This window comes from Ranitomeya variabilis, chromosome 1 (genome assembly GCF_051348905.1).
Source record: "Ranitomeya variabilis isolate aRanVar5 chromosome 1, aRanVar5.hap1, whole genome shotgun sequence".
Classification (NCBI taxonomy): Eukaryota; Metazoa; Chordata; class Amphibia; order Anura; family Dendrobatidae; genus Ranitomeya; species Ranitomeya variabilis.
This window is the reverse complement of record NC_135232.1, coordinates 477870623-477895171: the sequence shown is the minus strand read 5'-3', so window position 1 is coordinate 477895171 and position 24549 is coordinate 477870623. Positions and strand designations below refer to the sequence as shown.

General features: G+C 43.4%; 1 protein-coding gene and 1 long non-coding RNA gene across 4 annotated transcripts in view; one reads left to right on the top strand and one right to left on the bottom strand.

The window, feature by feature from the left end:
- The window catches only part of LOC143765005 (uncharacterized), an 88975-nt gene extending 66110 nt beyond the window's left edge, over positions 1–22865 (top strand). For both annotated transcript variants that reach the window (XR_013213310.1, XR_013213309.1), the window contains exons 2-3: positions 9103–9175; positions 22728–22865. This is a non-coding gene — a long non-coding RNA (uncharacterized LOC143765005). The remainder of the gene's footprint in view (positions 1–9102; positions 9176–22727) is intronic.
- The window catches only part of HSDL2 (hydroxysteroid dehydrogenase like 2), an 82592-nt gene continuing 65342 nt past the window's right edge, over positions 7300–24549 (bottom strand). For both annotated transcript variants that reach the window (XM_077251194.1, XM_077251184.1), the window contains exons 11-12: positions 16990–17118; positions 7300–7718 (exon numbers count right to left, since the gene is read on the bottom strand). In XM_077251194.1, coding sequence (XP_077107309.1) covers positions 7606–7718; positions 16990–17118 — 242 coding nt within the window. In that variant the 3' untranslated portion in view covers positions 7300–7605. The remainder of the gene's footprint in view (positions 7719–16989; positions 17119–24549) is intronic.

Below are 24549 nucleotides of genomic sequence, written 5' to 3'. Positions count from 1 at the left end.
AGGCTCAAACGGGGGTTCTGTTAGAGCTGACAAGACTAGGCTTAAAGGGCCATTGTCACCCCCTCCAGCCGTTATAAACTAAAAGAGCCACCTTGTGCAGCAGTAATGCTGCAGTCTAACAAGGTGGCTCTTTTAGTTTTTGATTCAGTTAATCCCTCAATAAAGCGTTTTAAAGTTTGCCACAAAAACCTGATAATGTACCTGGAGGCGGTCCGAAGCCTCCTCTATGAATCTCCCAACTGCCGTCACTCTTCTCTTCAGGGGCGATGGTCGCCGCCCCCTGAGCGCTGTTTCTTCTTAAATCCGGCACCTGCGCTGTGCGTGCCTGCCTGGGGCAGGCGCAGTCTTCATTGTCCGTCATAGGTCAGATGCAGGGTGCCTGACTGCGCCTGTGCCGGCAGTGCGGCCACCCTGTTGCTGAATCCCCGCCCCGCACTGTGTTATTCATTATGCACAGTGCGGGGCTGGGGTTCCTGGGCATGCGCACTGCGCTGTTCAGACGCTCCCCCGGTCCCCCGCCTTCCAGCGTTGCCGTAATATACAGGTTTCCTTGCCAGCATTTGGAATGAAGCAGCCGCAAATAACGCTGGAAGGCGGGGGGAGCGTCGGAGCTGGGGGAGCGTCGGAACAGCGCAGTGCGCATGCCCAGAAACCCCAGCCCCGCACTGTGCATAATGAATAACACAGTGCGGGGCGGGGATTCAGCAACAGGGTGGCCGCACTGCCGGCACAGGCGCAGTCAGGCACCCTGCATCTGAGCTGTGACTTGACAATGAAGACTGCGCCTGCCCCAGGCAGGCACGCACAGCGCAGGCGCCGGATTTAAGAAGAAACAGCGCTCAGGGGGCGGCGACCATCGCCCCTGAAGAGAAGAGTGACGGCCGTTGGGAGATTCATAGAGGAGGCTTCGGACCGCCTCCAGGTACATTATCAGGTTTTTGTGGCAAACTTTAAAACGCTTTATTGAGGGATTAACTGAATCAAAAACTAAAAGCCACCTTGTTAGACTGCAGCATTACTGCTGCACAAGGTGGCTCTTTTAGTTTATAACGGCTGGAGGGGGTGACAGTGGCCCTTTAAGTCCCAAGTTGGTAGTCTTTTTATGGTTATGGGTTTAGATCTAATAGCAGCTTTAATGAAACATGTTACCCAAGGGTTAGCAGTTATATTTTCACTGTACACTGCCCCTAAAGCCGCTATTTGCACTTTTAAGGTGCTTACTGAGATCTAGACCTTTTTGTAGAAATTCTAACCTTAGCAACTTGGACCCCATCTTGTAATTTTACCCCAGAGGTGAACAGAAATTTTTTCAAGTTTTGCCATAGATTTTAGTGGTTAGTTTTCCAACTTTTCAATAGTGTGGAGACTAATTTATCCGAAAAGCCCCTTCCCTTCAGTAGTGACCTTTCAAATTCCGCGCTGTCAAGTGGAGACTCTCTGACTGGGGGTGGAGCACCGGTCCCTGTGATAGGAGGTCCGGAAGATCCGGAAGGATCCAGGGATCGGTGACCGATAGCATCCTCAGCCAGAAGAACCAGGTCCTTTTGGGCCAGAAGGGGGCTATTAGAATTGAGCCTCGCCCTGTCCTGTCTGATTTTCCGCTGAACTGCCTGGATGAGTATAGGAGGGGGAAAGGCATATGCGAGACCCTGAGTCCAGGGAATCGCGAATGGCGAATGCATCCAGCGCCCGAGGGCCCCCCTGGGGTCTAGAGAACAAAATTCTTTTACTTTTCTGTTGTCTACATTGGCAAAAAGGTCTATTACAGGGACCCTGCAAAGTTTTGTGATCTGATCGAAGATGCTTTGATTTAGTGTCCATTCCACCTGTTTTAAATGGGTACGGCTGAAGAAGTCTGCTTTCTGATTCTCTACTCCTTTTATATGTAGCGCAGAGAGGGACAGGAAGTTGTTCTCTACTAAACTGAAGATTTCGGAAGCGGCCTTCATTAGGGCTTGAGACCTGGTCCCCCCCTGGTGATTCAGGTAGGCTACCACTACCCGATTGTCCGAAAATACCCGGACATGATGCCCCTGTAGGCTGTGAAGGAAGGATAATAGAGCACGGCCCACCGCCCAGAGTTCTTTTTGGTTTGAGGAAGCCTTGTGTTCCTGACCCATCCAAATTCCCTGAGTGACACTGTTGCCCAGGTGAGCTCCCCACCCCGTGGGACTTGCATCTGTGGTAACTATTCGAGATACCTCTATTACCCAAGGGACCCCTTTTGACAGGTTGTTGGCATCCAACCACCAAGCTGGGGAATGAATAGTGGCTGAATTTAGAGTCATGTGGTCTTCTAGACGCCCCCTTAGTGTAATCTGATTCCTCAGAATGTCCCACTGGAGGTCTCTCGTGTGGAGTTGTGCCCACTGGACTGCTGGGAGGCAGGCAGAAAGGGACCCCAGTAATGACATCGCCCTTCTTAAGGTCATATGAGAGTTTGAGCAAGCTTTTAACACAAGATTTAATATTTTTTGTGGTCTTCTTTCTTGTGTTATTGAGTCCAAGGTTAGGCCCAAAAACTAGTTTTGATTTTTGAAGATTTAGAAGCCAGCCTAACTTTGTTAGAGTTTTCATCACTGTCACATTGTTGACGGCAGTGTTGGGCTGAATTGCTCACAATCAAAAAGTCGTCCAAGTATGGAACTATCAAAATGTCTCTCTTAGATGGGCCATCATTTCTGCTATCAATTTGGTAAATATGCGGGGTGCCACTGATATGCCAAAGGGAAGGGCTTTGTATTGGTATTCCCTTACTTCCCCTTCCATGACTACTACTAGTCTGAGGTATTTCTGGGAGTTCTTGTGGACGGGGACGTGATAATACACGTCGCTGAGATCCAACACTATCATGTAACAGTCCAGAAACAGGTTTTTGATCGTTAATCTTATTGATTCCATTTTGAAACTCTGGTTCTTCACATAACTGTTTAGCTTCTGCAAGTTTATTACTGTGTGGAAGGACCCGTCCGGTTTTGCAACTAGCAACAATGGGGAATAAAAGCCTTTCCCTCTTTCCATTAGGGGGGACTTCCTGGATGACGTCTTTGTTTATGAGCTTTACAATCTCCTTTTCTAAAGCATGTTGTTGTTGTTGAGGTGAGGATTTCAGCAGAGTGACCACATAATTTTGGGGAGGAAGGGAAGTAAAATCTATTTGAAGTCCCAATTTTATCAAATTCAATATCCAGAGGCTGGTTGATATTTTTTCCCAGGCCGGGAGGAACTGAGATAATCTCCCTCCCACCCTGGATGAGATGTCACTTAGGCGTCTTTTTATCTCTTGAGGAATTACCGAAAGGGAACCCCCTATCTCTCCTTTTTCCATCATCCCATCTGTTCTGCTCCCTTGGGGGCAGTCTCCAGAAAAACTTCCTATCCTGAAAGGGCCGCTTAACAAATGGTGTGGCCAGGTTAGGGAACCCTTTTTTCTTGTCTTTTGCTTCTTGCAAAATATCATCTAGGGTCTCCCCAAACAAAAATTTTCCTTCGCATGGGATTGAGCAAAGTTTTTGTTTAGTTTGTATGTCACCTGGCCAACTTTTTAGCCATAATGTCCTATGAACTGCATTTGATAGGACTGCTGATTTAGAAGTTAGTTTAATCGACTCAGCTGATGAGTCTGCCAGAAAGGCCTCCGCCCCTCTTATCATGGGAATAGATTCTATCACCTTATTTCTGGATACGCCATCCCTCAGTTGTTTTTCTAAATTATCAACCCAAATCATTAGGGATCTAGAAGTGCATGTGGCTGCTATTGCTGGCCTTAAACATCCTCCTGCCGATTCCCAGGCCCCTTTGAGAAAGGTATCCGCTCTTTTGTCAAGGGGATCCTTCAGGGTTCCCATGTCCTCAAAGGGCAACGCAAAAATTTTTGAGGCCTTAGCTACTGCTACGTCAAGTTTAGGGGCTTTATCCTATGAAGTAGAAGCCTCTTCCTCGAAGGGATATTTCCTTTTAAGGGAGGGTACCGACGAGTTTTTCCTCTCTGGCTTTTCCCACTCCCTTTTAATTAAAGCTTGGAAGTTTTCGTTAAGAGGGAAGACTTTGCGCTTTTTTTGGCCTAAACCTCCAAACATTATGTCCTGAACCGTCTTGTCAGCACGGGGATCCAGCACCCCCATGGTCAATCTTACTGCCTTCACAAGTGGATCAACTTCATCTACAGGAAAGCAGTGGCGACCTCCGCTCGTTATCCGAGGAAGAGGAGGAGGAATCCTGTCTGAGTCTCCCCTGTCAGAACTAGAGGAATCGGAGTGGGAATAGGGTATAGGTGTTTTCCCCTTAACCCTTTCCCCCTCTAAGGGATTTAAACACTGTCTCTACCTCTGATTTTATTACAGATCGTAATTCAGAGGCGAAGTTTGGGTTTTCCTCACAGAGGACTTGTCCTATACAGGAGTCACACAACTTCTTACCCAGGATTGCGATAGAGCTTTTTCGCACAGGGGGCAGGTGCTATGTTTAGTTTTCCCCTTTCTTTTCCTTGCCTAAAATAAACGGATAAGAAGGGACCCAATTATACTAGTGAACTTTCACGAAAATCACTCACCCATCTGGCACATCCGGTACTGGTTCTGGAGGAGGCGTAGGATCCTGTTTGAGATCCGTAGGTGGTGGTGTTGGCTGGTTTACAACACTGGAGCCTTTGCAATGCTGCGTGGAATGGCTGCTGGACCGAGTATTGCGGGTGTCAGCAGAAGACTTCTTCCTCTGCGCATCCGGCTTGCGCTGGTGCTGGCGCTGCTGCTTTTGTAGTGGCTGCGGCGGCTGGAGCTGCTGGTCGCTGTCCTCCATGGCTTATCCCCTTGGACGGCATGCAGCAAAGGAACTCCGTTGTCCACCTTGTTTTAAAACCTGGCGCAAATACCAGCCCCCTCCTCTATGGCTGCGTCACTGGGAAAGCATATTCTAAGCGTGGTGTACTTATCCAATGGATTTGTAAATATGTATTAGCAACTGGATAAAAAATAACCTTTATTAGGTACTCTTTAAAAGCCAAATATGGCACACTAATACAAACCAAAAATACAGACAAAACAAAAACCTATGTGATTAGTGCCCTATTACCTTCACAGAATGGGGAAACAATACAAGACAAAAAAAAAAAAACAAACAAACAAAACACTGCCAGTATTGAAATGGCTACCAATCCACAATAGTTTCCATAAGCTCACTGACCATGAGCCAATAAATTGTATGTACAGCTCAAAAAACTAGGGTATATTGGACACAGATTACTGTCCTATAATTAGGTCACTCTCGGTATTTGTGTCTACCCGACTACACAAGATATGCAGTCTCTGTCTTTGATGTACTGTTAAATGGCCTCTAAACAACAAAATGCATTATGCTTTGTGTACTATACAATTTCCAAGACACAGCATATTAACATTACATTTAGATGTTCATAAAGAAAAATGCCATATCCAGGATTGGAGCCCTGTCAGTGCAGAGTAGCAGCACATATACCCAACCTGTAAAGATGCCATATATAACCAATTAACCATCCATAAACCTATAGGATACATATATTTCTCATTTCATGTTACATGAGTGTTCCCAAATGGGTTAGTTTGTGGCACCTACAAGGGTTAATGCAGGTGGAATGTTACAGGAACGCTGAGACGCATGTGATCACATATATGGACTAAACCTATTTTTGGTTTGTATTAGTGTGCCATAGTTGGCTTTTAAAGAGTACCTAATAAAGGTCACTGGGAAAGCGCCTTTTTTTTTTTTTTTTTTTGTGTTCTAAGCATGCACGCACTGCCCGGGATCAGGAAATGGATAGGACTAGATCCGGGGCAGTGGCCATCTTGGTGCACCTCATGCACACCCCGCGCATGCGTCCGCCCCGAATCCGGAAATGTTCGTTCCATCTGGTGCGGTATTCATCCTGGCGTGCCGGGTCCCAGAAGCCCCTACCTCCTATCCGGAGTGGCGGCTGCGCTTCCCCCCGCGCACACTGCAGACCCCTCGGTCCCAGCAGTGGCGGCATCGGACACCGCACCAGCCAAGACAGGGACCTCCCCGCTGCCATAACCCGACTGGCCGGCTCCGGGTTCTTAAGGTGTCGATCCTAGTAGGTTCCCCGTCAGGGACAGGAAACCAAAACTGATGCAGGGGAGAGGTACCGCCCTTTTATCCTATAGGTTTCCTGTCCCTGAAGAGCGGATCCCCTCTCTCTGTGGTGCTGTCATGGGGGACTGAGAAAGTAAATTTTGCATTTCATTTGGAAATCAAGGTCCCAGAGTCCGGAGGAAGACTGGAGAGGCACACAATCCAAGCTGCATGAGGTCTACTGTGAAGTTTCCACAATCAGCGATGGTTTGGAGAGCCATGTCATCTGCTGGTGTAGGTCCACTGTGTTTTATGAAGACCAAAGTCAGCGCAGCCGTCTACCAGGAAATTTTAGAGCACTTCCGGTTTCCCTCTGCCGACAAGCTTTTTGGAGATGAAACGTTAATTCTACAGACAGACTTGGCACCTGTCCACACAGCCAAAAGTACCAATACCTGGTTTAAAAACAACAGTATCACTGTGCGTGATTAACCAGCAAACTCACCTAAAGCTTAACGGCATAGAGAATCTATGGGGTATTGTCAAGAGGAAGATGAGACACCATACCCAACAATGCAGACTAGGTGAATGCTGCTATCAAAGCAACCTGGGCTTCCATAACACTTCAGCAGTGCCACAGGCTGATGATCTCCATGCTACGCTGCATTGATGCAAAAGGAGCCCGACCAAGAATTGAGTGCATTTACTGAACGTATATTTCAGTAGGCCAACATTTTGGATTTTAAAATCATACTTCAAGCTGGTGTTATAAACAATTTTAAATTATTGAGATAATGACTTTTGGGTTTTCATTGGCTGTAAGCCATAATCATCAACATTAACAGAAATAAACATCTGAAATAAATCACTCTGTTTGTAATGTCTCTATATAAGTTTCACTTTTTTGTATTGAAGAACTGAAATTAACTTTTTGATGATATTCTAATTTAGTGAGAAACACTTGTATTTGTTACGTGTTTTTTTTGCGTTTGCGTGCAATGTACTGTTCTAGGTACACATAAATCATGCAACTATTTTTCACTTTGTAGGTAACTGATTGATGGATATTACCTAGCATAATGTGAACCCTGAACAGTTTAATCAAAGGCATTTGTTCTAGTCTACCTACATTATCTAAGATGTCCAAGAGTTACGATCCCAGGGATTATGCATTTACTCAGAAATGTTACCTGACAGATCATGTTGATACTTAAAGACGGCTAAAAGGCAACACAATCAGACTTGCAAATCTATGTTTTTATTAGTTATAATTGGTTTGCAATATTTTGTGTAATACAATCAGTTGATCAATTTATAGAATTCACTACTAGGCTAGAAAATCAACAAATGTGTTCTCGGTATTCATGCCATCCCTGAATAACTTTTAATAGAAAAAGGTGATATACAAATATCTGTTTTAGTTAACTTTGTATTGGGTAGCTGAGAGCTTTCTGCGTTTTCCCATTACCCAGGCTGTCCGCCTATAGGACTACAGCCTGTGATCAGGTAATGTCATTCTATTTCTAAACTTCAGCAGTAAAATCACAACTTTGAGTTCATCCGGCCCATGAGTGCCTCTAGTTTCATTGCCAGGCCCATGTTTCCTTTAATCTTCAACTGTCCAGACATAAATGCCATTGTAGGTTTCAGCTTTCCTGCATAATGTAAAATCCAAAAAATATATTATAATAGTGGTGTACACAAAGGCTATTACTACCAATTTTTAAATAGAATATAATAAAAATGAGAATGTTCGTGATACCACATTTGAGAATACTGTACTAATAACTATTACAAATCCTGTTAGTTATCCTTTCTACATTATACACTTATAAGATAAGGTAATTTAAGAGACAAGAAAAGGATGAGTATGAAAACTGGTGTTTTGCTCCTCAAAATGAAGAAATCACACAAAATGCAGCTCCTGTATTTTCGTTTTATTATTGACAGCTTTTACATGAATTGCTGCAAAAGCAATGATATACTTAAATGAGGAGACTGTTCATCCACAGTCTTGGTTAAAGGAAATTCATGTGGAGTCTCTTCAGTCAATAGCTCTGCTGAAGTTCCATTTATTCTAGTGCCACTGATAATAATGGATAGACAGGAAGCAGTCGTGCTGGAGAGGCTGTTCGCATTAAAAGGAACCAGTTATGTAAAAAATATCAAAACAAAACTCAACCTGCAGATATTTGCGTTAATAGCATTCTAAAGCCGTGCGACCGCTGTACCGAAAGCCCGGCTGCTGGGAGGAAATGAATTTTATTTCCCCAGGCAGCCTCTGGCTTTCAGTCACAGCAGATCCGTTTTTGTTCATGCATAGAGTGCTGAAGTGTGGTTCTAGCTACCGCTCACTGATAGCTGTCTCTGCACTGATGCACTGCTGAGCCAGCTGTCAGTCAGCGCTACGTAGGGTTGATCGAATAGATTCGGATAAGTGCTTATCCGAATAGCTATAGCGCTTACCGAATAGCTGAATCGGTACCCCGGATACACGGAGCGCTCCTGATAATCAGCTGTTTGGCGCCGAAGCTGCATGGGCTCCATGCATGTGTTGTGACTGTCACACAGCCGCGACACGTGCAGCTGCAGAGCCAAACAGCTAATCAGCCGGAGTGCTCCAGGTATCCAGGTTACCGAGGCAGCTATTCGGGAAGCGAAGCACTATAGCTATTCGGATAAGCACTTATCCGAAGCTATTCAATCAATCCTAGTGCTACGTACTGAGCGGTAACAAACTCCCAGTAGCCGGGCTTTCAGTATGGCAGCTGCATGGCTTTAGAACACTATTAAACCTGCAGATTAATCCAAAATCTGCAGGTTAACAGTATTCTTTTACATGACAGGTTCACTTTTAGAGATATGCTTTGCAGCAGCCACATGGACCATAGGAATCTAGTCTTGAGATGATTAATTTACTATGACAGTGAATGTAAACATGCTTTGTGAACTGTGCAGAGGTCACTGAGCAGGGAGGGCGAAGGATGTGGAATGTGCCTTTCACCTACACTATTTTAAACTTATCTATTGTATATGTAGGTGTCACCTTTCGGGATAACCAGCCTGTGATGATAATGACATGAGCACTGAAAATCTCTACAGAATTGGAAATGTAAGCCTTTTTGTGGAGTTTAGTTGCTAGAGTAAAAGCTGCATGATTTCAGGAAATCGTCAAATATTCTTAAAAATATTGGAACATAAAAAGCTTACATAAACAGTAGATCATTTTCTGATGACCCATTCAATATTGATGTATCAATGAGGTTGCATGTGTTATTAGAGCAAATAGGCAAACGTTCATTTAGGTCTCTTTCATGGTATTATACCTTTAATTGGTTGCCAAGGCAAATTAAAAATTTGCTCGGGGGGGGCGTGGCCTGAGCATGATGTGAGCAGTTGTCTGAGGCAGGAGCTCCCACTCTGCATAAGCTATATGCAGGATTGCAGCCTGTAAAATTGGTGGCCAGGTACCTGAAATTATTGGGGAATCAGTGACCGGTGTGGTGCCTGCGGATCTGAGTGCCTGCAGGGCAATGACCGGCAGAAGGAGCTCCAGGAAGGCGGCTGGGGAGCAGGAGAGAAAGATCCAAGATGGCGCCGGCCAGGAGGAAAGGCTGTCAGAGGAGCCTGTGATTGTGGGGGAGGATCCTAGGAGAGCAGATGCAGCAGCCAGGCTGCAGCGCTTTGCCCGACAGACAGAGGAGATCCGGAGCCCAGCTGTGACAGGCAAGGTGAAAGATAAGCCTGTGCTGCACGGAGATATGGAGGAGCTGGGGGAGGAGGGAGAGGACAGCGATGGTGGGAGCCGTTCTGTGCAGGAGAAGGAGGAGGAGGAGAGCGGGGGAATCATGAAAGGCTCTGTGCTATGCATCGAGGGAATGCAGATTCCTGAGGAGCCCACTCTGAAGGATGTGTTTAAGGTGGTTTTATAAAGTCATAATACTATCACCAATATGGCTGCGCAGATGGCGGTCATGCAGACAGACATGTCCAAAATGCAACATTCCTTGCACGTGACTAAGGAAAGGATGGGAGGGGCAGAAAAATGCATTGGCGGTGCCGAGGACTGTATTGCTAAGGCGGATAAGGCTACAAAACGCATGAGTGCTGCGATTTCTGCCATACAAGCGAAAACGGACGACCTTGAAAATAGGTCCAGGCGCAATAATGTGCGGCTGATTGGGGTGCCTGAAAAGACGGAAGGCGCGGCGCCAACAGAGTTCTTTGAAAAATGGCTATTAAACCATACTGGAGCCGACAAGTTATCTCGGATGTATGCTATTGAAAGAGCACACCGCGTCCCTATGTATCCCCTCCCCCCTGGGCGTCCTCCTAGACAGGTGCTAGTCAAGGTCTTGCACTACCGTGACAGACGCCATTCTCAGACATGCCAGAGAGAACCCGGATAAATGGCTCCAGGATTTCCATATTTCCGGACTTCTCCATAGAGGTGCAGAAGCAGAGAGCCAAATTTGTCCATATCAAGAAGAGGCTGAGGGAGATCGGCGTCACTTACTCGATGCTGTACCCGGCCAAACTAAGAGTGGTCGCTGAATGGAAAGTGCACTTCACGGAGGATAAAGAGGCACTCGGATGGCTGGACAGCAACGAGCAACATTTGCGTCAAGCGAAATTAAAGGACTCAGTGGGATGATAGAACGGTTCATTCTTATTCTTGTTTCTCTTTTACTGCCTCTTTTTTTTTTTTTTTTTGAGGGATCCATTGGCAAGATGTTAACTAACCGTCGTAAGGTGATAACAACACTAATACACCGGGACCAGTCCGGATTTATGCCCAATAGTTCTACAGCGTGTAATCTTCGACAACTGTTTCTCAATATGCAGGTAAAGGCGGATAATATGGGCCGGAGGGTTGTGGTGTCTTTAGACGCCGCTAAGGCGTTTGATAGTGTGGAGTGGCGGTATTTGTGGGCGGTCATGAAGGATATGGGTGAGAGGTTCATACGTTGGGTGCAGCTGATGTATGCGTCTCCAAGAGCCAGGATACGGGTGAATGGAGTCTTGTCGGGGGATTTCCCTTTATATAGGGGAACGCGGCAGGGGTGCCCCTTGTCTCCTCTGCTGTTTGCAATTGTTGTTGAGCCCTTGGCGGCAATACGGAGGGACAGGGACATAAAGGGGTTTCGGTATGGAAACTATGAAGAAAAAATAGCCCTGTACACTGACGACGTGTTATTGTTCTTGGAAGATGCACAGGAGTCTCTGGGGGCCGCTATGAACAGTATTTCTAAATTTGGGGCTCTTTCCTGATTATCTATTAATTGGGAGAAGTCTGTGTTGTTGCCCATGGACGCGGCGGCTCCTCTGACTCTTGACCCTGGGGTTCCCTTAAGAGTAGTACATGAGTTTAAGTATCTGGGCATTGTGGTTTCGGACAAAATAGAGCACTATGTGCGGCTCAACCTGACTCTTGCTTGGGAAGTTCCAGCAGAAGATTGGGGCCTGGAAGAAGCTATTTCTGTCGGTCGCAGGCAGAGCCAATTTGATCAAAATGATACTTATGCCTCAGCTCCTCTACATATTGCATAATGCTCCAGTGTGGCTGCCTCAGAGTAAATTTTATAGGATCAATACTCTATTTAGGGATTTAATTTGAAGGGGTAGACGGGCGCGCATCAAATTGGAACATCTGCAAAGGGCAAAGGATGAGGGTGGTCTGGCGGTCCCCAATCCATGGATTTACTATATAGCATCTCAATGCCAGCACATGGTAGGTTGGGGAGAGCCAGAACAGAGCCCTTCAGCGGGGATAATCATTGAACGCGCGGTAGGGAAGGGCCCATTGTTGGCCAGTCTTGAAGCAGGTAGATTCAGAATTAACCCCCCAAAATTCCCATCAATAGCTATGATGGGGAAAGTATGGCAAAAAATTAAGCAATGGAGGGGAGTAACGGAATTTATGAGATATACGCCAATTTGGTTTGAACCTAGGTTGGCAGAGCTCATGAGATTGCGGGGGTTCGGTCAATGGAGGCGCATTGGCATTTGGTTCGTGTCTCAGTTGCTTGATGGAGATGTTATTAAAACATTCGAGACACTAAAGACTGAGTTTCCTTTAACCCAGAAGTCATTCTTTCAGTACCTGCAGTTGATACATGCCCTAAACTGTCAAAATGAGGTGTCGTGCATGAATCTGCAGTCAGATAGCTTGTTGAATCCTATTGGGCCTCGGAGGAGTACGAGGGGGTTCATTACCTTGATGTACAGGGGTCTGATGGATACCTTTTTATTGAAGCATCCGTTAAGGATTAAGGAGAAATGGGTGGCGGATGTGGGCCCCTTGTCGGAGTCCCAGTGGGAGTCCATACTTCAATATATCCCCAGGGCTTCCCTGAGTGAGGCTAAGAGGGTGTCACAGTTATACCTGGTGTATAGGGTGTACAGAACCCCGGCATAGATAAGGAAGGCAGGACTGAGAGGTGACTCAGAATGTCCCAGGTGTGGTGAGGAAGGCGCTGATCTGCTACATATGATGTGGTCATGTGCTCGCCTACAACCCTTTTGGGTGAAGGTGCTTAACTTGATCCAGGAGGTGACAGGAGTAGATGTGGTGCGTAACCCGCTTTCTTGCCTTTTGGGCTGTATGGATGATATTGCTACGGATGAATGTGGAAGGCTGACTATCGCAAGATTGTTGTATGCTGCGAGAAAGCTTATCGCAATGCACTGGTTGGATGAAAAACCGCCAGGGAAAAAGGAATTTATCAACAAGATAAATTTTATTGTCCTTATGGAAAGAAATATATACAGTAAGAGAGGTCAGAATACAAAATTTGAAAATGTGTAGGGTGGATGGATGGATTACCCAGGTGTGGCGTCTGCTGAGTTACTGCAAAGTAGAATGGGTGTTGTGTAGTTGATTCTGGGGGGACTCCTACATGTCCAACCAAAACCAAACTGTAATAAAACGGAATCCTAGAACCAAAAACTAACCTAAACAAAACAAGGATCCCTAAAATATAACCTTTATTAGGGTACTTTTAAAATGGACTTTATTAATCCTAATATTATATAAATTTAAAAAGGCAACAAATGTACCTAAATAGCCCTGTGTGGTACTTAGATTCACCCTACCTAGCTGTGGAGGTAGGCACCCTACTTTACCGCGGTAGGCGCCCCCACTCGTCGAAGGCTGGCCCTATTTTTGCCCTAGGGCTCCCTGTAATACTGGAAACCTAATAGGCACTAGAACCTGCCCCTATAGTGACCACTGCCTGACAGTGGAGGTAGACACCCTAAATTGTCACGGTAGGCGCCCCCACTCCGCGGCGGCTGACCCTGGGGTCCCTTACTCACCCTACAATCAGGAAAGATAAAAGATGTATGTCCCAATACATCCCACCGACCCGTGAAAAAAGAAACAAAACAGAAAATACAAAATAACCAGAAACAATTAGCAAAAATCAAACAATGTATAGAAACCTTGCCAGACTATTGTTACCCATAAGGGTGGTTTTAAAGTACTGTTTAGATAAACAACAGACTGGTATATCCTAAATGGGAGCACAGGTCACTAGAGTGTACTAATATACCTTAATCCGAACAAATAATTATTTACAGTTACAGCACTTGGATATTCTCCATAGTGTATCTCTATTGTTTTTAGAGAGGTATGGCCTAATCCTGCCATATTGTGCCCAATCAATGCAAGGCTGAGAATTATACACCACATAAGACTCCAATAATATGGTAGTTTATACTGGCTCAATGGTCAGACTCCAATCAGTCTATACTGGACAAGGGTAAACATGCTTTAGCAAGAGGCTTTAATAGTAATTAGGACATATTGGTAACTAGCAGCACCACATTATTAGAACTTAATGTTATAAATTAGACTAGAGCGCTCATTCATATTGCTAAGGTATGTTGATAGCAAAAGGAATTAATATAAGCAGTTACAGCATAGTAGTAGCCTTTAGCAACACCTTATTAGGACTTAATATAAAGGCTCAATTAGAGTGCTCACTCATATTGCTGAAGTATAATAAAAGGTGCTATTGCACAAAAAATACTTATCAGCGTTTCGTAAGTTCATCTCGCTTCTGCCCCAGGATACAATGATCAACTCTCGCAAGTAGTCCCCAGATAGCGTCCTGAAGTGGATTGTTTCAGTGGTCAATTCTCATACATGATCCCCATCCAATGTCCGACGCGTTTCCCCCCCTTTTTTGGGGTATAGCGGGGGTTCATCAGGGATAACACAGCCACATGAGATAGAGGAGCTGTGACGTTTACAGCTCCTCTATCTCATGTGGCTGTGTTATCCCTGATGAACCCCCGCTATACCCCAAAAAAGGGGGGGAAACGCGTCGGACATTGGATGGGGATCATGTATGAGAATTGACCACTGAAACAATCCACTTCAGGACGCTATCTGGGGACTACTTGCGAGAGTTGATCATTGTATCCTGGGGCAGAAGCGAGATGAACTTACGAAACGCTGATAAGTATTTTTTGTGCAATAGCACCTTTTATTATACTTCAGCAATATGAGTGAGCACTCTAATTGAGCCTTTATATTAAGTCCTAATAAGGTGTTGCTAAAGGCTACTACTATGCTGTAACTGCTTATATTAATTCCTTTTGCTATCAACATACCTTAGCAATATGAATGAGCGCTCTAGTCTAATTTATAACATTAAGTTCTAATAATGTGGTGCTGCTAGTTACCAATATGTCCTAATTACTATTAAAGCCTCTTGCTAAAGCATGTTTACCCTTGTCCAGTATAGACTGATTGGAGTCTGACCATTGAGCCAGTATAAACTACCATATTATTGGAGTCTTATGTGGTGTATAATTCTCAGCCTTGCATTGATTGGGCACAATATGGCAGGATTAGGCCATACCTCTCTAAAAACAATAGAGATACACTATGGAGAGTATCCAAGTGCTGTAACTGTAAATAATTATTTGTTCGGATTAAGGTATATTAGTACACTCTAGTGACCTGTGCTCCCATTTAGGATATACCAGTCTGTTGTTTATCTAAACAGTACTTTAAATCCACCCTTATGGGTAACAATAGTCTGGCAAGGTTTCTATACATTGTTTGATTTTTGCTAATTTTTTCTGGTTATTTTGTATTTTCTGTTTTGTTTCTTTTTTCACGGGTCGGTGGGATGTATTGGGACATACATCTTTTATCTTTCCTGATTGTAGGGTGAGTAAGGGACCCCAGGGTCAGCCGCCGCGGAGTGGGGGCGCCTACCGTGACAATTTAGGGTGCCTACCTCCACTGTCAGGCAGTGGTCACTATAGGGGCAGGTTCTAGTGCCTATTAGGTTTCCAGTATTACAGGGAGCCCTAGGGCAAAAATAGGGCCAGCCTTCGACGAGTGGGGGCGCCTACCGCGGTAAAGTAGGGTGCCTACCTCCACAGCTAGGTAGGGTGAATCTAAGTACCACACAGGGCTATTTAGGTACATTTGTTGCCTTTTTAAATTTATATAATATTAGGATTAATAAAGTCCATTTTAAAAGTACCCTAATAAAGGTTATATTTTAGGGATCCTTGTTTTGTTTAGGTTAGTTTTTGGGACTCCTACATGTACAGGCGTGTTTTTGTAAAGCTTGTTATCTTTTCTCAAGAGGTGATGCTGTCAGATGGTTGTATTGGATAATGGGCAAGAGATTGGGGGGAGGGAGAGGGGTGGGTTGGTTAGGTGGTAAGGGTGTTTAGTAAAATGAAAATATATTATCAGGTCATGTATCTAATGTATGGCATTTGTCTGGAAATTGTATCGGACTGTGTTAATGGCATGTCATATGCTTTAATAAAAAATACATGATTTAAAAAAAAAATAATAATTTGCCCAGGGAATAGGATTATTTAAAAAATAAACTCTGGACCCAACACAGACCATGCCATGGTCTCCGCAGAGACAGGAAATAATGACCTTACTGTTCCACCAGCCGCCAAGACTGCTGCAGCCTGTTATGGGCTGTAGCAGTGGGGTGTTAATCAATGTGTCATAGGATGTTTTATGATGACACACTACAAAGTCACCTGACTTCTGAAGCCAGCGGAAGTAGTATTCAGGTGAAGTGGGTGACATTACCAATTCCTGTCTCTACTCTGACCTTCGCTGGATCTAAGTAGGTGACAATAGGCAAGTAAAATTAAGGTTATTTTTTCACATATCCTGTCTTTTGGCCTTATTTTAGTCTTATTTTGTCCATTGTAAGGCAGCGGCTTTCACGTCCATGCGGTAATCACACAATGACCCAAGAAAGTTCAACTTAAATGTCTTTATTTGCCAACTTACGAAAACAAATCCAAACTGTCAGCCGAAATGTCCGGATCAGTCCATCGCCACAGACGACTGCACCACCGTTTACCACATGGATGCGGCAATGGCTTTAGTCTCTGGCTCTGGTCTGTGGTAAGTCTCACATAGACAGGCATATACAGAACCTTCTGCTCTGATGCTTGCAAACCAACATTGGCACACCCAACCCTTTCCTGAAAGTTTAAATGGGAATCGTGCCCATGGGCAACTTCCAAGATCCGGACTTGAAGGGGAGATCCATCCCACTACCTTCCTACAGATCTCTCCAAAAATAAAAGTCCATGTCAGGTTTTCCTAAATATGACTTGGTCAAATAGCGTGACCCAGTCCACACTCACTTTTATTTTCTGTTGCAACCACAGCAGTGGCTCTAATTACAACGCTCTCCAGCGGGTTCACTATCTTTCTATGCACATCCTAGGGAACACATAACAACCCTCGTATGATTCCCCTCAATGCCTCACACCGTACAAACCTTTTAATTATGACATCCTCACCATAAATTAATTCTGAATGCTCTTGAAGCATGAAAGAATAAATGACAATAAGAGAGCAGAAGCTATCTACAGATGATATCCAATGCCCAGATCTTATCATAAGTACTATGAACTTACCTGTAAACATCTTCACAAAGTCTTCACTGTCCATACTCATCACCACATCTGCTTTGATTGGTGGGTCACCTTTTCCAACTCCACCATTGTCATTTTTAAGGTCCATATACCATGTGCCTTCCTCAGAACCTAAATAAAGCAGCAAAACAATTACATGACTGTTGGCAGATTCATCTGTCTCCTACGAGTAGAATTGGCAAGCCCTAAGATCACTACTTGGGTATTTTGCATTTATACGCAGTTCTTCTGTTGAAATATTAGGCAGGCTTGATTCCAAAACTTACTGCTCCATAATATATATTGTATCTGGTGGAAAACATTGTATGACAATGTAGTCAAATAAAATTTCTTGTTCACAGGCAATTTTCACCTTAGCTTGGAAATAAAATCCTTCCGCTCATCTCTGCCATTAGCAAACAAATTAGCCCAATCATAAAATTGGCCTTTTGGGCTCATGGCAACCAATGAGAGCTCAGCTTCAATTTCATAAAATGTTCTAGAAAAAGAAAAGCCGCGCTGTGCGTGAAGCAGCCAGGCTAGTTTTGCTATTATACAGTTTTGATAAAGGAGACCTCTTATTTTTTTAATGTAGTGTAACCAACTACACTTTAAGGTGTTGATGTATTTCATGAATGTCGACTTAATGCTGTACATTTGACATTGCTGCAATGGCCTGGATTGGAGCTAGCTTTTAACTGAGCAAATCAATGCCATAGATCCCTGTGGCAATAGAGACTATGGCATCTAAATCATTTTGAGATACAGACGGAGTCTCCCCTATTATTCCACTGCGACCTGTGCAATTCCATTTTGCAGATGAATTGATATAGCAGCTAAAGGCTTAACAAAAGCCTCCGTGTCTGCCCAAGCTTCAAATGAGTGCTGCACTATATATATTGCTTCTACAGGTCCGGTACTTGAAATAAAATATTGTGGGCATTAGTATTATTCCAATACTCTTTAGCCATCCTGGTCACAGTAAGAATTCAAAGTCAAAACTTTTACCGATGCATGTACATATATAATGTAACAATATTGTACACAGATTGTCCTGGTGCAGAAAAAAATCTCAGCATATAACAATACAAATATAATGACTTTTTATGGCGTTAAGAGTTAGGGGGTTGTGCCACCATATGACATGTAGTTAAAGCTGTAGACATCATTTAATAAACTACCAGACAGCAGTTTTCAATATGTCAGGTGGTGCAGTTTTTAAAATGGTATCAATTTTGGAGGTTTTCCAATATATAGGACACAAAGTCACTTCGAACCTGGATAGGTCCCTAAAAAAATAAATGTTGTAAATTTCCTTGAAAAAAATGAAAAATTACTGCTACATTTTTAAACCTCCTAAAATGCTAACATATTAAAATAACATTTTACAGATGGTGCTAATTCAAAGCAGGCATGAGAGAAATGTTATTTATTAATGTTTTTCTATGGTATGACTATCTGAATAAGGCCGGGATCACACATACGCGAGATACGGCCGAGTCTCGCAGGTGAAAACCCAGCTCTGGCACCGGCACTCCGGAGCGGAGCGTGCAGCTCCATGTATTGCTGTGCGGCTGCACGCTCCGCTCCGGAGTGCTGGCGCCAGAGCTGGGTTTTCACCTGCGAGACTCGGCCGTATCTCGCGTATGTGTGATCCCGGCCTTAGAGGGAAAATCATTCAAAGTTTTAACCCCTTTCTGACATTAGACGTACTACCCCGTCGAGGTGGCCTGGGCCTGTATGAACACTGATGGGATAGTACGTCATCACCGATCAGTGAGCGCGGCCGGGTGTCAGCTGATTATCACAGCTGACATCCGGCACTATGTGCCAGGAGCGGTCACGGACCGCTCCCAGCACATTAATCTCCGGAACACTGCAATCAAACATGATCACAGCGTTCCGGTGGCATAGGGAAGCATCGCGCAGGGAGGGGGCTGCCTGCATGCTTCCCTGAGACCCTCGGAACAACGCGATGTGATAGTGTTGTTCCGAGCGTCTCCTTAGTCCTCCTCCCTGCAGGCGCCGGATCCAAGATGGTCGAGGGGGGTCCTGCAGGGAAGTGGCTTGCAAGTGCCTGCTGTGAGAAGGTGACGGCAAGCCTCGTGCACTGCATGTCAGATAGCTGATCTGACACAGTGCTTTGCAAAGTGTCAGATCAGCGATCTGATAATATATAGTGATGTCCCACCCTGGGACAAAGTTAAAAAAAATATATTTTGTTCCAATAAATACATTTCTTTATGTAAATTAAAAAAAATAAATAAATGAAAGTACACATTTAGTATCGCCACGTCTGTAACGACCAGACCTATAAAACTGTCCCACTAGTTAACCCCTTCAGGGAACACCGTAAAAAAAAATAAATAAACGAGGCAAAAAACAATGCTTTATCATACCGCCGAACAAAAAGTGGAAGAACACGCGATCAAAAAGACGGATATAAATAAAAGTCATCTTGTACCACAAAAAGAGAGCTGCCATACAGCGTCATCAGCGAAAAAAAAAAAAGTTATAGCCCTCAGAATAAAGCGATGCAAAAATAATTATTTTTTACATAAAACAGTTTTTAGTGTATAAAAGCACCAAAACATAAAAAGATTATATAAATGAGATGTAATCGTACTGACCCAAAGAATTAGGCTATGTTCACACTTTGCGGTTTTTGCTGCGGATCCGCAGCGGATTTGACGCAGCAGTTTTCCATGCAGGGTACAGTACAATGTTACCCTATGGAAAACAAAAACCGCTGTGCCCACATTGCGGAGAATCCCTTTAAAAACCGCGTGGAATTGCTCCGGAAAAAAAGAAGGAGCATGTCACTTCTTTCTGCGGATTCCGCAGCAGTTTTCAACATGCACCGTTGAAAACCCGCAGAGAAATCCACAGAAGAAACCGCAGGAAAATCCGCAGTGAAAACCGCAGCGGTTTTGCAATGCGGTTTTTCCAAATCCGCTGCGGAAAAATCCGCAGCAAAATCTGCAAAGTGTGAACAAGCCCTAAAACTGCTTTATCAATTTTACCAAACGTGGAACGGTATAGACGCCCCCCCAAAAGAAATTCATGAATTGCTGGTTTTTGTTCATTCTGCCTAACAAAAATCGGAATAAAAAGAGATAAAAAAAATGTCATGTGCCCAAAAATGGTACAAAAAAAACGTTAACTCGTCCCGTAAAAAACAAGACCTCACATGACTCTGTGGACCAAAATATGGAAAAATTATAGCTCTCAAAATGTAGAGACGCAAAATCTATTTTTTGCAATAAAAAGTCTTTTAGTGTGTGACAGCTGCCAAACATAAAAACCCGCTTTTAATAGTAAATCACACCCCCCTTCATCACCCCCTTAGTTAGGGAAAAATAATAAAATAAAAAAAATGTATTTCCATTTTCCCATTAGGGTTAGGGCTGGGGCTAGGGTTTGGATTATGTTCATGGTTGAGTTAGGGGTGTGTCAGGGTTAGGGGTGTGTTGGGGTTGGGATTAGGGTTAAGGGTGTGTTGAAATTAGGGTTGGAGTTAGAATTGGGGGGGTTTCCACTGTTTAGGCACACCAGGAGCTCTGCAAATGCAACGTGACTCCCACAGACCATTCCATCAAAGTCTGCATTAAAAAACGCCACTTCTTCCCTTCCGAGCCACAATGTGCGCCCAAACAGTGGTTTACCCCCACATATGGGGTATCAGCGTATTCAGTACAAATTGGACAACAACTTTTGCAGTCCCAATTTCTCCTGTTACCCTTGGGAAAATAAAAATTTGGGGGCTAAAAAAATCATTTTTGTGGGAAAAAATGATATTTTTATGTTCATGGCTCTGCGTTATAAACTTTAGTGAAACACTTGGGGTTTCAAAGTCCTCATAACACATCTGGATAAGTTCCTTTGGGGGTCTAGTTTCCAATATGGGGTCACTTGTGGGGGGTTTCCACTGTTTAGGCACATCAGGGGCTCTCCAAACGCAACATGGCATCTGATCTCAATTCCAGCCAATTCTGCGTTGAAAAAGTCGAAAGGTGCTCCTTCCCTTCCGAGTTCTGCCATGTGCCTAAACAGTGGTTCACATCCACATATGGGGTATCAGCGTACTCAGGACAAATTGTACAACTTTTGGGGTCCAATTTCTCCTGTTACCCTTGGTAAAATAATACAAATTGGATCTGAAGTAAATTTTGTGTGAAAAAAGTTAAATGTTCATTTTTTTATTTTTTAAACATTCCAAAAATTCCTGTGAAGCACCTGAAGGGTTAATAAACTTCTTAAATGTGGGTTTGAGCACCTTGAGGGGTGCAGTTTTTAGAATGGTGTCACTTTTTGGTATTTTCTATCATATAGACCCCTCAAAATGACTTCAAATGTGATGTGGTCCCTAAAAAAAAATGGTGTTGTAAAAATGAGAAATTTTTAACCCTTATAACTCCCTAACAAAACGAAAAAATTTGGTTCCAAAATTGCGCTGATGTAAAGTAGACATGTGGGAAATGTTACTTAAGTATTTTGTGTGACATATTTCTGTGATTTAAGGGCATGAAAATTCAAAGTTGGAAAATTGCAAATTTTTAAAAATTTTCCGCCACATTTCCGTTTTTTTCCACAAATAAACGCAGGTAATATCAAAGAACGTTTACCACTATCACGAAGTACAATATGTCATGAGAAAACATTGTTAGAATCACTGGGATCCGTTGAAGCGTTCCAGAGTTATAACCTCATAAAAGGACAGTGGTCAGAATTGTAAAAATTGGCCCGGTCATTAACGTGCAAACCACCCTTAGGGGTAAAGGGGTTAAAATTGCTATTTTTTTTTTTTTTTTTTTTACATTTGTCAAATTTCTGATATTTTTTATGAATAACCACAACAAATACTGATTTAAATGTACTACTATCATAAAGTATAATGTGCCACGAAAAACAATCTCAATATCACTGGGATTTGTTGAAGCATTCCAGAGTTATTACTACATAAAGGGACACTGGTCAGATTTTAAAAACTTGGCTCTGTCACTAAGGGGTTAATATTCTCCTCATGATTATTTATGCATTACTTCTGATTCTGGACACATGCACATCACCAGGATTCTTGCGATCTTTTGTGCAGTTATGTGTATGTTGTTCAGCATCGTCGTTCTATCTGCTACATGATGCGCCCTGGACACATGCGTACTAATGGGTTACTGGAAGACACTTTGCTGTCAGTATGCATGGTTCATCACTGCAGGTATGAGGTTCTATTATACTGTTCAACCACAAAATTGTACAATGAACATAAGTAGCCAATTTGTATAGATTTGATACTGCTAAAAATGAAAATGACAGATAAAAACTAGAGCTAATTATTTTGTTTTACAAGTTTTGATAGTGGAGCACTAATGCAGTAAATGTATGGAAGCGAAGACATTTTTTCAAATTAGGTTGGCAATTGAAAGAGGGTATCTTTGTTGGCCCAGAGATTACGGAGATTTAGAAGGACATTCAGTTCGATTACATACATCAGGCTGCTGAGTAGGAAGAGTTGAATAGTTTGTTTGTTAAAGGGAACCTGTCACCAGGCTTGGCCCTGAAAGGGGATGGCCATAACTCGTAACTGCCAAACCTGGCGACAGGTTCCCTTTAAGGATTTTTGGAATATAAGCGTGTCTCCAATTAGAAGGAGCTGGTGGACGAGATGCTCATGTGCTACCACAAGCTTGGGGCACACATGTCTCTGAAGATTCACTTTCTCCATTTCTACGACTTCTTCCTAGAGGACTGTGGAGTCCGCAGCGATGAACATGGTGAGAGACTCCATCAGGACATTGCTGCCATTGAGAAAAGGTATGAAGGGAAATGGAGCCCGGCAATGTTAGGAGACTCCTGCTGGACAATGAAGAGAGACCCTCCAGTTTTTTCATCGCCCCACATCACCCATTTCAAATAACCTCATTTGAATGCATTTCCAAAGAGTTCACAAAATTATATATAATAGTATGTTATTATGTTGGAAGCTAAGGGTAGAAGATGGTGCTGCGGGACCAGTGTGGGGTCTGTAAAGTACTGTATGAAGATGCTGGAGGGTGAGTATAAGAATGGGGGCACAGGGCTTATATTTAAAGCTCCACTCCAGAACTGAAAAAGAATACTGGAGTGCTGCTTTAAGATCCCATTGGGAGAACTATAACTCCCAGCATGCCATAAGATCTGCAGGACATGCTGGGAGTTATAGTTTACCACAGGAGTGGCAGAGTGCTTTATTGTGTGTTGTAATTACTAAACTTTGGCGAGATGAAAAGCTGGAGCTTCCCATCACTGCACACACAGAGCCCTCCCTGCCTTTCCACAGCACAGGTCATAAGAGGAAGCCAGCAGATTCTAGAGGGGAGTCTGAAGGACCTGTGATGACATCAGAAGAGGAAGGGCTCTGTGCTGTCATGTGATGCTCCAGCCCGCACCCACACTTTCCTCCCAAATTTGGAGGAAAAAAAGTGCGTCTTATGGTCGGAAAAATACGGTATGCTTTATCCTACACCTGCACATATTGTTTATAGTCATTGTTACATTTACCATATGATGCCCTGGACACACGTGTACTACTGGACCATTGGCAAACACTTTGCCATCAGTATGCATGACTCATCTCTGTGTTGGCGTGAGGTTCCATTGCTGGTGCTTCACTACCCATGGATCTTTTATGGTGATGAACACCAGTAAATCATTCTCTAATCTACTTTATTATACAGTTGAAACCAGAAGATTACATACACTATATAAAAAGACACATATGCATGTTTTTCTCAATATGTGACATGAAATCAAAATTAATGAGAATTTTTTTCCATTTGTCGATAAAGGATTTGATGGTGCTCCAGGAGATCATCAGAGATTGGGATTTTTTTTTTTTTTTTTTTTTTTAATAACCCAACCCTGACTTGTACTTCTCAACAACTTTGTCCCTGACTTGTTTGGAGATCTCCTTGGTCTTCATGGTGTTGTTTGGTTAATGGTGCCTCTTGCTTCTGTGGCCTTTCCGAAAAGGTGGGTATATACTGACAGACCATGTGACACTTGCACACAGGTGGAATTCCTTTCACTAAGCATGTGACTTATGAAGGTAACTGCTTGCACCAGAAATGTTTAGGGGCCTCATCACAAAAGGGGTGAATACATATGCACATGCCAATTTTTAGTTATTTGATCTCAGAAATTTAATTTATTCCTATATTCTCACTTCACCAACATAGACCATTTATTGCTGATGCATCACACACAAATCGGATTATAAAAATATTTAAAGACAGGCTTTAATGTAACCAAATAGGTAAAAAGCCAAGTGGGTGAATACTTTAGCAAGTCACTGTATATGCATTTTTATCTATTATATCTGAATATATGCATAAATAGTTGGTGATATTACTATTACAGTTACTATATTAATGCTTCACCGCTGTGTTGCCTATTGTGCACATCTATGGTGCTTTCGGCCTGGGCTTCATCTGCTATATATTTGCATAGATTTGATCCTATTTTAGGGTTCAATTTCTACACGTTTTTTGCACCTACTTAGGGCTCTATTTATATTTGTATATTGTG